The 13420-nt window shown below is 41.4% G+C and overlaps 1 protein-coding gene across 1 annotated transcript; it reads right to left on the reverse strand.

The window, feature by feature from the left end:
• Window positions 1-2420: 2420 nt before the first annotated feature.
• Window positions 2421-12845, reverse strand: LOC133389663 (vertebrate ancient opsin-like). The gene is made up of 5 exons (XM_061637693.1): window positions 12479-12845; window positions 9259-9469; window positions 9061-9178; window positions 4221-4460; window positions 2421-2651 (listed from the first exon to the last, which is right to left on the reverse strand). Exons 1-5 carry the CDS (start codon window positions 12843-12845, stop codon window positions 2421-2423), a joined length of 1167 nt encoding a protein of 388 aa, XP_061493677.1.
• Window positions 12846-13420: the final 575 nt, after the last annotated feature.

Genomic DNA, 13420 nt, shown 5'->3' on the forward strand with positions numbered 1-13420 from the left:
GCTTGCGCCTTCTGATCTCTATGTGTCCAGGCCGCGGTCAGTACCGCCGGAGGGGGTCCATCTATAATGTCCCATAAATCCTCTTTTATCAGCAAAGCCCGCATCCTCGGCTTCCAGCTGGCATAATTCTTTTCCGTCAATCTTTCCATTGGCAAGCCTCCCCCAGACAGGTTTACTGCAGCCATCCTGCTCACCTCTGTCTGGCACAATCAATCAAGCTGCCCTCTGGAACTCCGTCTGCCATTCAGACCAGCCACTTACTCTTTTGTAACGCGCTGTGGATCTGGGCCCATAACCCTGTTGAAGTGTGTGCGTTGTTGCGTGAAACAGCATACATTACATTGGAGTTAAGTTGAGCAAGAAACATCACAGACGCATTAGATCAGGTTAAGAGTCTTTACTACAAGACATTATGGCTTAAGGCTTTAAGATTACATGTAGAGTTGCTCACCCCCCTAGGAGAGAAGTTCTCAGTTCAAAGACATGACACAGAAGACTCAGCTCAACACAGATAGCTGCTAGAACTCTCCCAGTCTATCTTGATGCTACCATGGCTATGGCCTTGGCTGTCCGTTCCCAGACATAACTCCTTCTAGCTACAGATTTCCAGACTTGCAGACTTGATGGAAAAATAAACTCAGTGACAGTACAGTTCAATGGTCAACATTATGTGCATTCATTAGTGAATTGAAAAGAACTATTTTAAAAGATTTTTTTTTTTTAAGGGAAAGGGTTGTAGCTCAGTGTTAGGACATATAATTTGCATGCAAATATCCAAAATACAATATCTGGAAAAGACTGGAATCCTGGAGAGCCATGTCATCAGTACTGAGCTAGATGGCACCAAATGGCCTGAGTCGGTAGATTCCTTTGTTTCTAAAAATGGAAAGGGACCCAAGGGCCACAGTGACTCTAAAATTTATTTATGTATTTTATTTACAGCATTTATATACCACTTTATTGTAAAAAATCTCAAAGCGGTTTACAGAAGGAATTAAAACAATACAATTATTGGCAAAAACAGTTAAAGACAGGTATTTAAAAACATTCAAAATAAAACCAACAATGAGTGAAAAACAGATAAAAACGTAATAGCTTCTACATGCCTGGATCTGGCACAAGATCTGGAGGGTCACAGGTTCCCCACCTCTGTTCTAATGAAACCAGAATGCACATAACAATTTCCCTTAGCTCTTCTCTCCAGCCACCTTAATAGCAGAACACTGAAGGACACAAGCCTGATCCAGCTACATCTTCAATTGCTTGAGGGTTCACAGAAGGTGCAATGGCCCATCTTGCACAGTTTCTACAAGACTAATTCCTCCTTCTGATGATGACTAACAGCACAATCCTAGCCATGTCTAATCAGAAATAAGTTCTGTTTAATTCAATGGGGTTTACTGTCAAGTAAATGGGATTAGGATTGCAGCCAAAGTCCCTGGAGTAGGACTTTCTGGTCTAAACTGATGGGCAGAACCTGGAGCAAATGAATAGGACTAGGTTCAGATCCTTACTCAGCCATGAAACTTGCCTTGGGCCAGCTCACTTAATCTTGAAGCCTAACCTACCTGACAGGTTTGTTATGAGGATCAGTTGGGGTCACATATGCTGCTCTGAGCTCCTTGGAGAATGTTCAGGGGGGAAATATGTAAAAAAAATAAATATAATGTGTTTATCTTACATACATGATTTCTTAAACCTTCATACCACAGGTTCTCTTTTCCTTTGAAATATTGGGAGAAGCTCTTTGGTTTTCTTTTGCTTTATATATCAATCCACTTCATTCTCAGATGAACAAGGAAAACAAAATTTCAGTCCAATGATTTTGAACAATTGCAATTGAACAAGAATACAGAAGTGATCAATAAATAGCAATTCTATGATTAAGACTCTGGAGCAGTAAATCCTCTCCATACATAGACACTTCTATGTATTCTCTCAAGATGCATAACACAGAAGATACCAGACCTTCCAAATACCAGATCATGTTAAATTAACACTAAAACATGCACATTCGAATCACTTGAGGAAAACCACTAACAGCGCAATCCTATTATGCATGTCAGCTCAGAATCCTATGCATTCTATGCTGTCTACTTGAGTTCAATGGGACTTACTCCCAGGTAAGTGTGTATAGGACTGCAGCCTGAATGAATTTGTAACAATACCAGCAGTTAGTAGAATACATTCTGTATTTGGCCTTGGCATTCTTTTTGGTGGCCATTTTGTGAAAATGAATGATAACAATGGACTAGTTTGCAGTAGAGATGGGGAAGCTTGTAGACGTCAACTCCTATCAGCCCCAGCCAGCATGGCCAATGCTCAGGGATGATGGGAGGTGTAATTCAACAACATTTTCAGAGCCACAAGTCCCCCATTTCTGGCTTACAGCTCTGGTTCATCTTCCTGAGAAGTTGTATTCATGCTGGGCAAACTTGGTTTTCTGAAATTGTCAGCTGGGCAAAAGAATGGCAGCTGCTTTGTTCATCTTCGCTTCTCCGGCTGAAGACAGTAACATGTGCTGTTACTGTGGTCGTCCCTCCACAATTTTTGTTGTGTGCTAGCATTGCCTTCTCGGAAACAGGTTTCACATTGGAATCTGCAGTATCTTGGTCACTGCATCGAAACAACTGGACTAGACACTTCCGGAACTAGAAAAGAAATCACAACTTACTTTTATTGGAATTTTATGCAAGATTATTATTTCAGTGTGAACTAAAAAAGGTTTGTATTGTATTAGACCAACATTACAACCTTGTCAATATGTGGGAAGTTTTATCCTCTGTATGTAACTTCTCCAATTTAACGGTTGTTCATCTAGGACTCTAGCAGAACACTGACACTCATTTATCTTAATCCTTATCTGAGCATGTGAATCTGAACATTACATAACACGCCAAACACATCAGAAATGAAAATGTAAACCTCCCCAAAAAATGAGGTCAGAGGGAGGGAAGGGAGCAGGAAGGGGGTCTGGGGAGGGAAATAAGGGATTGTACTATTTTATTGAAATAATGTGAAAACCCTAATAATCCTAGAAATGAAAAAATAACCAATTATTTATAATTTAACTTTAAAAGGAATAATTGCTCTTTAGTCATTCAAAATGTACCCTTAATCTTAATTTGGAGAATGTGAAACACTCTATTGATATATTACTGATACAATATCCGTGTAGCATTAAGGGTATAATCTGAGCCAGATCTCACCTGTGCTATGCTCCTCCAGGACCTGGATTATGTTGGCCTGGGTTATTAGAATGAGTAATAAATGGAAAGCATCTGAGCATGTACATGCTCTCCTCAGAACTGAACAAACTACAGGCCATATTTGTACATCAAAGTAAGAGGGTGTGGCTTCTTGCAGGCTTCCTTGTGCTCTTCTTTTGGAAATTAACCAGCGCTAGCCATCCTATGCATATCCCACTAACCAGTAGTTGTGAGGATAAAATGGAGAGGGGGAGAAATCTTGACCTCCTTGGAGGAAAGGTGGGGTATAAATGCATTAATAAAAATAAATAATAAACCAGGGAAAGATTTCTTATCTGCAGCACCCTGGTTTTGAAAGGCTCTCCCTAGGGTATCCGAGGGGCTTGACTGGTGTCTATATGCCTGTCTTTTCTAGACCAAAAACAGACCTTTGTATCTTCCAAGGCTTTTAAACTCCCATTAATATTTTATGCTGCTTACTGAAATGTTGAAACTCCTTTTCACACACACACAGTGCCACTAATGTTTTAATGCTGTTGTGTCTTTTTTAGTTTGTTGTCTTCATATTTTGTATATTGTTATTCAACTGCCATTATGTAACGTGCCCTGGAAATGTTACATGTGGAAGGGTAAGGGCATAAAAGTACAAAATAAACAAATAAAGTAAAATAGCTGGCCAAGCCCCATTGTCTCCTAAATAAGGAGTCTGCTAGTAGAGTGATTGGCAACCAATGTTATGCATAGTCCTCAGCCCACTCTCTCTTAAAGCGCTGCAATTGATTTTAATAGAGCTACTCTGAAGTAAATATATTCTGGAATGCAAGCCAGAATCAATAGCCCATATACAAGCTGCATAAAAAACCCTGTAAATCATGAGAATGAAGCAATAACTTAACAAGTAAGTAGACAGAAACCATTAATTAAAACATGAAAGGGAAAACAAAACAGAAATCTTCCCCATGGACTGAGAAACAATTCAGTTTAAATACCCAAAGAAAGGACATGCCATACCTGATTGTTCATAAACACATAGATAAGTGGATTATACACTGTAGCTGTTTTTGAAAAGAAAGCTGGGATTGCAGCAAGACGAGGATCCAGTTGGATCGAAGGACAGGCAGTGACCAAGACTGAAAAGGCTGCGTAGGGTGACCAGCAAATTAAAAATGCAAGGATCATTATAACAACCATTCTAGTAACTTGTCTTTCAGGCTTCCTTGTAGAACCCAATCTGCCTTGAGTATCTGAAACCTTGAAAGAGAGAGAGGGGTGGGGAGAGATCTCATCAAGAGTACTAGCAAAGTAAGGATTTCTACCCAGAATCCATCAGTAACCAACAGGATTTTTGGGTCCAGTTCAGTTTATGTGAATTAGGCTGTTGGCCTCACTCACTCACACACAAAAAGGATACAAATTTGTATGTTATATGAAAATTTGAACCCTCTTTTGTAGGTGGGGTGGAGGACCCAAAAATGAGTCAGGGGCAGCAAACAACTAATAAGTGATTTGACAGACAGAATGTTAAACTCTTGAAGCTTTTCTCATAATAGCATTTCCATACCTGTTAAATTTCTTCCTGCCACACAGATGTTAAAGGCACAAGCTTTTACTGTCTGTTGTATCCCCCTGCTATCACTCTCTGACTTAAGCAGGAAAGGATATGTACTGTTAAGCAATACCTCTGCTTATTACTTATACAGGCAACAGATAGCCACAACCCCTCTGGCTCAGTTATTGCCCTTAAAGAACCTAGCTATGGATTGCTTCCCTGAAACCAGTAACTGTTTCTCTCACTGGGGTAAAGTTGGCTGCCACCATGTTACTGTTTCAACCTTTATGTACTTTTTGCCAATATAGAATTCTTTGTGATGGCTAGCCAAGAACCAGGTGTGTGTTTAAACCAAGCAGAATGTATGTAACAGATGTAAACAAAAACAAGAATACTTAATACTCATGTTTTAAAAGCATGCGGTTACAGATTAAGGTTCCATAGTTTCCTTTAAGTTACACTTATTAATTTTTCCTCAAAGAATATAAGAAAATCCTGCCTACTCTTCCCTCTACTAATCTCCCTTCTAAACCGATTGTCTCTTCCCAAGATCAAGCCCTGTGTGTCAACTGTTATACACACAGATAAACATCATCAACCCTCATTCACTCAGTCAATAAAAACATAGCATTCCTAAACATTACAGTTAATTCACTCCCCCTCCCCTCAGTCTCTACTTGCCATATTTAAACTATTACAAACCTATCAAACATTATCTGTATATCGGCATATATTATCACATATAACAATGAAATGTCATACTCTTCCCCAATGCCAACCCTAAACCATGCAAAGAACTCAAGTTTCATGGATTGTAAACTAGTTGTGTTATTATATGTCTTTCACCAATTGTTATTTATTTACTTTCGTTTGAACTTAGAGGCCATCCTTCACCAAATGGTTAACAGAAGCAGGTTACAAAAATGTTACAATTAAAGTAGGTACAAGTTATCATTGAAATTGTAACATAAAATTACAAAACTAACCAGTAACATCAAAAGAGCAGTACAGAAGCAGGATGAGATCCATTCAACCGCAAGCTGGCAATACCATACCAAATAAAATACCAGATGAGGCATTTCAGATGGTGGGGTGGTGGCATTGGTCAAAAGAGATTTAAGATTTATGCTAACCATGCTTCAGATGCCTATGCTTAGATAAATTCAAGACTAAATTATTAAAAAGCAAGCAGTGTATTCTAAGAGTGCTCGTGGCTGGTATTCAAAATAAGCCAAGAAGTACCTTCTGCACTGGCTGAAGAAGGAACTTCCTCTGTCATTTTGAAGCTGTTTTCAGGTCTTCTCTGTTACATGCATGAGCTTACATTTCTCTACTTCATTCATCAATTGCAACTCTGGCTTCATTCATTTACTAAAATAGTTGCTTTCCTTTTCCTTAAGGGCTCTTCTGACCAAGAGGGAGAAGAGTTCACAGAAGGGACAAAAGTTCAGCCTAGGAACATGATCATCAAGGAGATATGAAGCCAAAAGATTTCAGGGAGGAAGAGAAAAACTGCACAGGCTTTAGGGAATGGAAATGGAAATAGCACTCCACTAGCATTCAGATTAGTCAAAAGATTGGGAAGGGGAGTATAAATTGTACATATAAGGAAAGCTGGCAGATGGAGAAGAATAGGCAAGAGTTGAAGAAACTGGAGTGCTAAAGCATTTCAAGAGAGAGAAAGAGCTTAGTGACTGCATATAAAGCACATTCCAGTGTTAGAAACCATGGCTGGACCACACCACTGAAGAAGAAAGCAGCCAGGAGAAAGTGGCAGAGAGACCCAGAAGCTGAACTGAGGGATGTCAGTTGGTAAGTGCTGACTTGGGTAGGGAAACAGTCTAGTCTACATTTAGCTAGATAAGTTTCCCTCTGTTATTTTTTATTTGTTCACATGGATAACTACTGTAACAGTTTTTAAATAGATTTTTAAAGAATATATTTTCAAAACTTGTTCCCCTGTTAGCCAACAAAATAACTTTAAGTAAAGAATGAGTTTGTTTGGGTTTAAATCATTATCCCAGCTGGTATCTGTATTGGATTTGAATTGATGTTATGTATGTACTGTTGTTATTTTAAGATGATGGATGGATGGATGGATGGATGGATGCTGCTAAAAAAAGATCAGCACAACACATGTCTTGTTTCTGTTATTTGGGCTGATTGGAGGTGTTGCCACCACTCACCATATGCTCAGAGGCGCATGTTACCAAATTCTTCCAAGCTACACAGGAAGTGGATTGGACTGTGAAAGACCAAGCCAAATTGCGTTTGCATTTTGACAAATTTGTAGGACAGTACAATATCTCAGAGAGGAGGTCAGGTCTCCTGCTCCCCTGGTGCATTCACTACAGCTCCCCAATTTTGCAGCTTTTACAAGTTTGATAGAAATATCTGTTGGCTAAAGATACATTCTTAAACCGCAAGGGTTTTTTTTGCCTATTAATGAATTATATTGTAAATTGCTTCAGGATTCCTCGTGGCAGTGGCAGGTGGTGGCTCCATGTCAGTGGAGCAGTGGAATCTGCTCTGGGTTAAAACCCAGATTTATTCCATTGCCCCACTAACATGGAGTTGCCACCTGCCACTGCTTAATGGGAAGCAATTTGTAGCTGTTGTTAAGTGTCTGTGGCCATATTACACACTCCATGCCGAATTGCATGATCACTCAACCCAATAAAGAGAATGGACTGGTTCATTTTTTAAAGTTCCACCAGTTAAAGGGCTGCTTAGTGGAGGCAGCTAGGGTGTGTGTTGGGGGTGGAGAGATCAACTTGGGCACCTGCAGACTGTCAGTATTTTGAGAAAGGGATTCAGCTGCATGTAGGGAAATTTAGGTTTGCATAAATAAAAGTAGACTAAAGTGTTCTGCTGTCCCAGTGCAAGAAATCCACTTTAAAAGAAACAGACTTTTTGTGATTAGGAAATTGACAGGTAAATTAACTGAAAAGTGTGGAATGAAGAAATGACTAAGGGGAAGATGTATAAAAAAAATAGACTGCCTTCAAGTCGATTCCGACTTATGGCAACCCTATGAATAGGGGTTTCATTGTAAGTGGTATTCAGAGGGGGTTTACCATTGCCTCCCTCTGAGGCTGAGAGGCAGTCACTGGCCCAAGGTCACCCAGTGAGCTTCATGGCTGGGTGGGGATTCGAATCCTGGTCTCCCAGGTCATAGTCCAACACCTTAACCACTACACCACACTGGTAAAGACCTTGAAAGCAATGGGTGCTGGTGGCTTCGATGTCAGAGGGGAAATGAATCTGCTCTGGGTTTTAGTCTGAACTTTTGAGCTGTCCAAGGTGCTTTCACTGCTTATAAGCAAATCAGGATAAATGCTCAATAAATACTGGACATAATCTAACCTCCACATAAGGTGTGTCCAAGCAAGTCAGGATAAATAGGTCATCTGGAGGAGCCCTTGGTGGCAATTGTAAAGTTAAGTAGAAAAAGGAGCACCTGGTTTAGGTTGTTTGCTTGTCTCCCTTCCCTCTCCCACTGCAAACTACAGCTTGTGCTATCATTTCAAAATCTGCCTTCAAAGCCCTCTTCTTCTGTTTGGACAGATGAGTGGACTCCAGCTGAAGTTAGTCATGACTAAGTCCACTGAGATATAACCTCAACTAATTTGTCCTGTTGTGTTTCATGGTAGAACATCTGTCCCAAGTTCAGTCCCTGGCATCTCTAGGTGGGACTGGGAGACAATCCTGTCTGAAACCATGGAGAGCCACTGCCAGTCAGGGTAGACAATATTGAGCTAGATGGACTGATGGTCTGACTCAATGTAAGGCAGTTTCCTACATTACTGTGTTCCTCTCTCCCTATCCCATGCCACCATGGCTTCTAATGTCATGCCTGCATTTGCAACTGTGTTGATGCTGTTGTAAGATTAACCAATCTGAAGCAGAATGCACCTTTTATTAAAGGAATGATGTGTCATGAGACCATGCAGAAACACCACTCCACACACAATGGAAATGCCATCAACAGATCTGCACTACTGGTAAACATCTATCTGCACTGCAGAAAGTGGGTTGGTTGAACATGTGTCCATGGCATTGTTCAGATTTCTGATGCTTGAATGAGCATCTGGACATATTCAACATACCACTGACCTAGGAATCTGTACTAATTTGGGGCACTGCCTAAGATGTGCACAATATACATGACTAATTAAGAGTTCAATGATAGCAAACGTAGTCCACCTAAAATTTGACCCTTTGACACAAAAGCTTATGGCCTAAAGTCTCCAAATTATCCCTTCGTTGTGATCTGAATTTCTTGTTAATGTTCACACCTACCTTTCTAAGTTTCCGCATCAATTTTCCATAGGATACCAAAATCACCAATAATGGCAGTATAAAACAGGTGGTGAAGAATGTAATAATGAAAGAATGGTCATTGTAGTCTCCAGAATACCTATAAAAACCACACAAGGGTTTTAGGTTCTATCTGATTAGGGCTGATCAAATAAATATTGCATTCCTGAGTTGCCTTACCAGTTGGGCTCACAAGTCGTTCCAATCTTACTGGTAGTATAGCTGCTCCACCCCATTGTAGGAGGGATGGTCCAGATAAAGGAAAAAACCCACACAAAGGCTATTCCCAGAGCTGCATGCTTCCTTCTAAGGCGCATGTTTCCCCTTGGGTGACAAATCACAATGTAGCGCTCAAATGCAAGCAGAGCAAGTGACCAGAGGGCAACTATTCCTGTAATGAGAATGAGCAGAATTAAGAAAAAAGTCAGTATGGTGTATTGCAGGGATATGGAATCTGTGGCCCTTTAGTTGTTGTTGCAGTACAGTTCCCATAATCCCTGGCCATGCTGGCTGGGCTGATGGAAGTTGGAGTCCAGCAACTTCTGGAGGGCACCATGTTGGTTCCACCTGCTCTGTTGTTCTTCCCCCACCTTTGAGCCTCTTTGCTCCTAGAGACATTTTTCAGACAAGGGTGGGATGGGGTTGGAGAACTTTACCTATAAAGGGCCCTTGACCCATTGGAAAAGTCTGTTGGGGACTATAGCCAATAGTGGGAGGAGCCATAACCAATGTGTGGAGCCTGCAGCATGGCCAGACTACATAGCTGTTTGTGTGAGTCACCCCATCCCTTCTCTACTGTTTGCTCTCTCACACCACACAGACACAAAGCAGAAAACGAAGCAATACACAGAAGAGCAGTCCAGAGAGCCTAGGGTTGCCAGATTCAGGGCCTGAGACTGATCCTGTATCTTTAGGAGAAGAGAAAGTCAGCCAAGTGCAGGTGTTCTTGCAACCCTGTAATGGGAAAAACCACAAGGTGGAATTCTCCCTTCCCCCTGCACAACTTTTAAAGATACAGAAGACCTCTTGGTTGCCTCCAAGCTCTTGGCATGCCTGAAGCCATTGTTATCTATTTTTAGGTGCCAGGCAAAGTATTTCTTCTTTACTCAGGCTTTTGGCTCTTAATGTGTGGGGTCTCAGCTATTGGTGGCCTCTTTTAGAGGGACAGGACCTGTAGACCTGCCCTTTATTTGTATTGATGTGGTTTTTAGGTTTTTATTTATTGTGTTTGTTTTCACTGGTTTTAATGTAAGTCATCTTGGGTCACTTATGTGAGAAAAGTAACTAACAAATAATAAATAAATAAGCCACTAAGTGAGAATGATTGCAAAGAAGGAAGTGATGGCAGAATAATTTTCTTGTCTGTTACATTTGATCTGCATTGGGGGCAGAGGGCTCAGAGAAATGGGGCACCTAGAATTTTGCATTCAGGGGACTCTCCAAGTTTAGATACAAACTGGCCAAAGTTAAACACATTTAAATCCCATTGATCCTAATGGAAGAAAGTTAAGTATATTTTTACTCTGCTGTTGAAATCCAGGGGACACAAAAGAACTTAAGTTTTGTTACATGGCGACGTATGATGGGGGGACTGTTACTAAGAGCAGCTTTAGATGATACAGGGAAAGCAGATATACTTGAGGGATTTCTCAGTTTGGCTGGTGGCACAGAGCTGTAACATCTGATGGGAAACTCACAATGGGAACATCTACCAACTTTAAGATATGGAGACTCTTTGTGAGTGTCTCTCTCTCTTGCATTAGTGACCCTTCTGATGTCACAAGAAGCACTGCCAACAACATGCACATCACTTGTGCAGCCAATCAGCAGAGCTTTCTGTCCAAAGCTACTCGACATGTACAAGCAATCATTCCAGCAAAGGGATAGATGCTGTATTCATGTTGGCTATTGGCTATCCGTTAGGGTCACTGCACTGTGGTAGAGTTCACATGTTGCCAGCAGCACCTTAGTATTATTATTGCCACAAGATTCTGTGCTCCAAAAACCCTTGCCATTTTCTTGGGGATGCTTGAAAAAGACAGCACCAATTGTCCTAGAGTACAGTATTATTGCTTTTAACCCAGAGACAGAAATAGTTGGTCAGAGGACTCTTTTCAAAGGCACAACTATATATGGAACAATCGTCACTTGTCCACTGAGAGCTAGTGCGCTGTTGTAAAGGGGACGGGATATTTGATTTGGGCTAGAGTCCTGGGTTCAAGTCCCCATGCAACTCTGATGCTCACTCAGTGGCCAGGAACCAAAGTTGCTATCCCTCAGCCTCACAGGATTGCCATGAAAAGAAACTGTACATATCTGTCTCCATATAAAATGGGGCAATCCCCTGTTTAATCCCAGTGGGAAGTGCTATGCCTCAGTGAAAGAGCATTTGCACAAGGTCCCAGGTTCAATCCCTGACATCTCCAGGGAGAGTTTCCTGCCTGAAATCCTGGAGAACCACTGCCGGTCAGTGTAGCCAATACAGAGGTAGATGGCCCAGTGGTCTGATTCAGTAACAGACAGCTTCCTGTTATCCTAATCTAGCATAATTGCACTGAAATAGCCATGTGAACAGTACAAAGGCAGCACCATTCATGACTAAATTTCATTTAGGAATAAAACTAATGCTGTTAGAAAAGCCAGGTACAAGTGCATTCTGAGAATATGAAGACTGCTGGGATTCATTGGCTAGCACAAGGAGCCCTCTTTGGGTGACTGTAGATGCAGAGTAATTGACCAATTAGCCAGATGAAGCACCACAGTTAATCAACAAAGAACACTTTAATTGGTTAATAGCCCTGAGTTACAACATTGTTATTTTTCAGGGAGACAGACTTCAGCATTATCACTTCAAATTATAAAAGGTTTACCAAGAAAGTGTGTCTCATTCACACACACACACACACACACACACACACACACACACACACACACACACACACACACACACACACACACACACACACACACACACACACACACACACACACACACACACACACACACACACACACACACACACACACACACACACACACACACACACACACACACACACACACACACACACACACACACACACACACACACACACACACACACACACACACACACACCATGAACTTCAGCTTCTGTAGCACACTGTTTTTCTTCCAACATTTTAAAAGAGACAAATCCACATTTTCTTTCAATATCACGAATGGATTGCTGCTAGCAACCCTTACTGTGTATTATTAAAAGGCAATGTCAGGAACAGCAAGTGCAAACATACTTGGCAATCTTATCAAGGCACAGCATGGAAAAATGAATATGATTGCACTGTTAATGTACAAAAAATCTAAATGCAGTAGCAAATGTTACTTATTTTAAGGGGTGGTAAGATAACAAACCTTTCGCTTACCAAAGAATGTGACTGCAAATCCTTCCAGTACACACGCCCAGTGGCCCATATAAAAATAACCCTTCAGATTAGTTGAAAAGCTGATTGTGCCCCCAATCAATGAGACAAGGAAATCGGCCACAGAGAGGTTCACTATGACATAGTTGAGAGGTTGCCTCAACTGTTTGAATTTCAGAGTCACCAGGATGACAGTAACGTTTTCAAACACAGACAGGACAGTCACTAAGAACATCAGAGCAGATAGAAGGTGGAAGTTCCAGGGCTCAATGAAGTCCAGGGTCTGCAAAAATGGGTCCAAAGGTGAGTAACTTGCTGAAGGATCTAGCAGCAAAGATCCATTTTCAGGTTCTCCCATCAGTCCATCCATTTCTGTTTTTCACCACAGAAGAACAAACTGCATCAGGGAGTGTTAGCACACCTAACCAACTGTGGTTTTCTTCCTAAAGTGGAATTTCTCCTCTACAGTAGAAGGCTTTATTATTAAAAAGCACTACCAAACACTCCACGTTCTTGCATTTGAAAAAAAAAATGGAGCAAACTAAAAGTTCTGAATGGAGCAGGGTTTGCACTTGCAACCGGATTGCACCCACCCGGCAAGCAATCTGGTCTCCTTCCTTTTTCTCTCTTTGCAGCCGCCACCATAATCCTTCTACCAAGATTAAAGGAGCACAGGGCTTTCTCCTTGTGATTCTTCAGTGACAGCCAACAGCAATGCAGGATTGGCCCTGGCTGCCTCTGCTCTAGAGGAGGGGAGATGGTGAGGTTCAGGCAGGAATGCCCTGCCTGCTTTCCAGAATTAAAGAGAAGGAGCAGCCCTTTCATCAGTCATTATGATCGGAGGGGAAAAAATCCTTCCTTCCTGTTCTGTCAGTGCTGTGAGTGGAAGAGAGGAGAGGCTTCTTTCTGCCAGGTCTGCTGGGGGAGGGGGTGGCCTGACCTGAC

The sequence above is a fragment of the Rhineura floridana genome, chromosome 7 (assembly GCF_030035675.1).
Source record: "Rhineura floridana isolate rRhiFlo1 chromosome 7, rRhiFlo1.hap2, whole genome shotgun sequence".
In the NCBI taxonomy this organism is placed as follows: Eukaryota; Metazoa; Chordata; class Lepidosauria; order Squamata; family Rhineuridae; genus Rhineura; species Rhineura floridana.

Excerpts from the sequence above, each read along its gene's own strand:
- LOC133389663 (XM_061637693.1), bottom strand. The coding sequence starts at position 12,845 with ATGGATGGACTGATGGGAGAACCTGAAAATGGATCTTTGCTGCTAGAT. Across the intron at positions 4,461-9,060 it reads TGATGCGGAAACTTAGAAAG|GTTTCAGATACTCAAGGCAG; the intron begins GTAGGTGTGAAC and ends CTCTCTTTCAAG. Across the intron at positions 2,652-4,220 it reads ATGTGTTTATGAACAATCAG|TTCCGGAAGTGTCTAGTCCA; the intron begins GTATGGCATGTC and ends TTTCTTTTCTAG.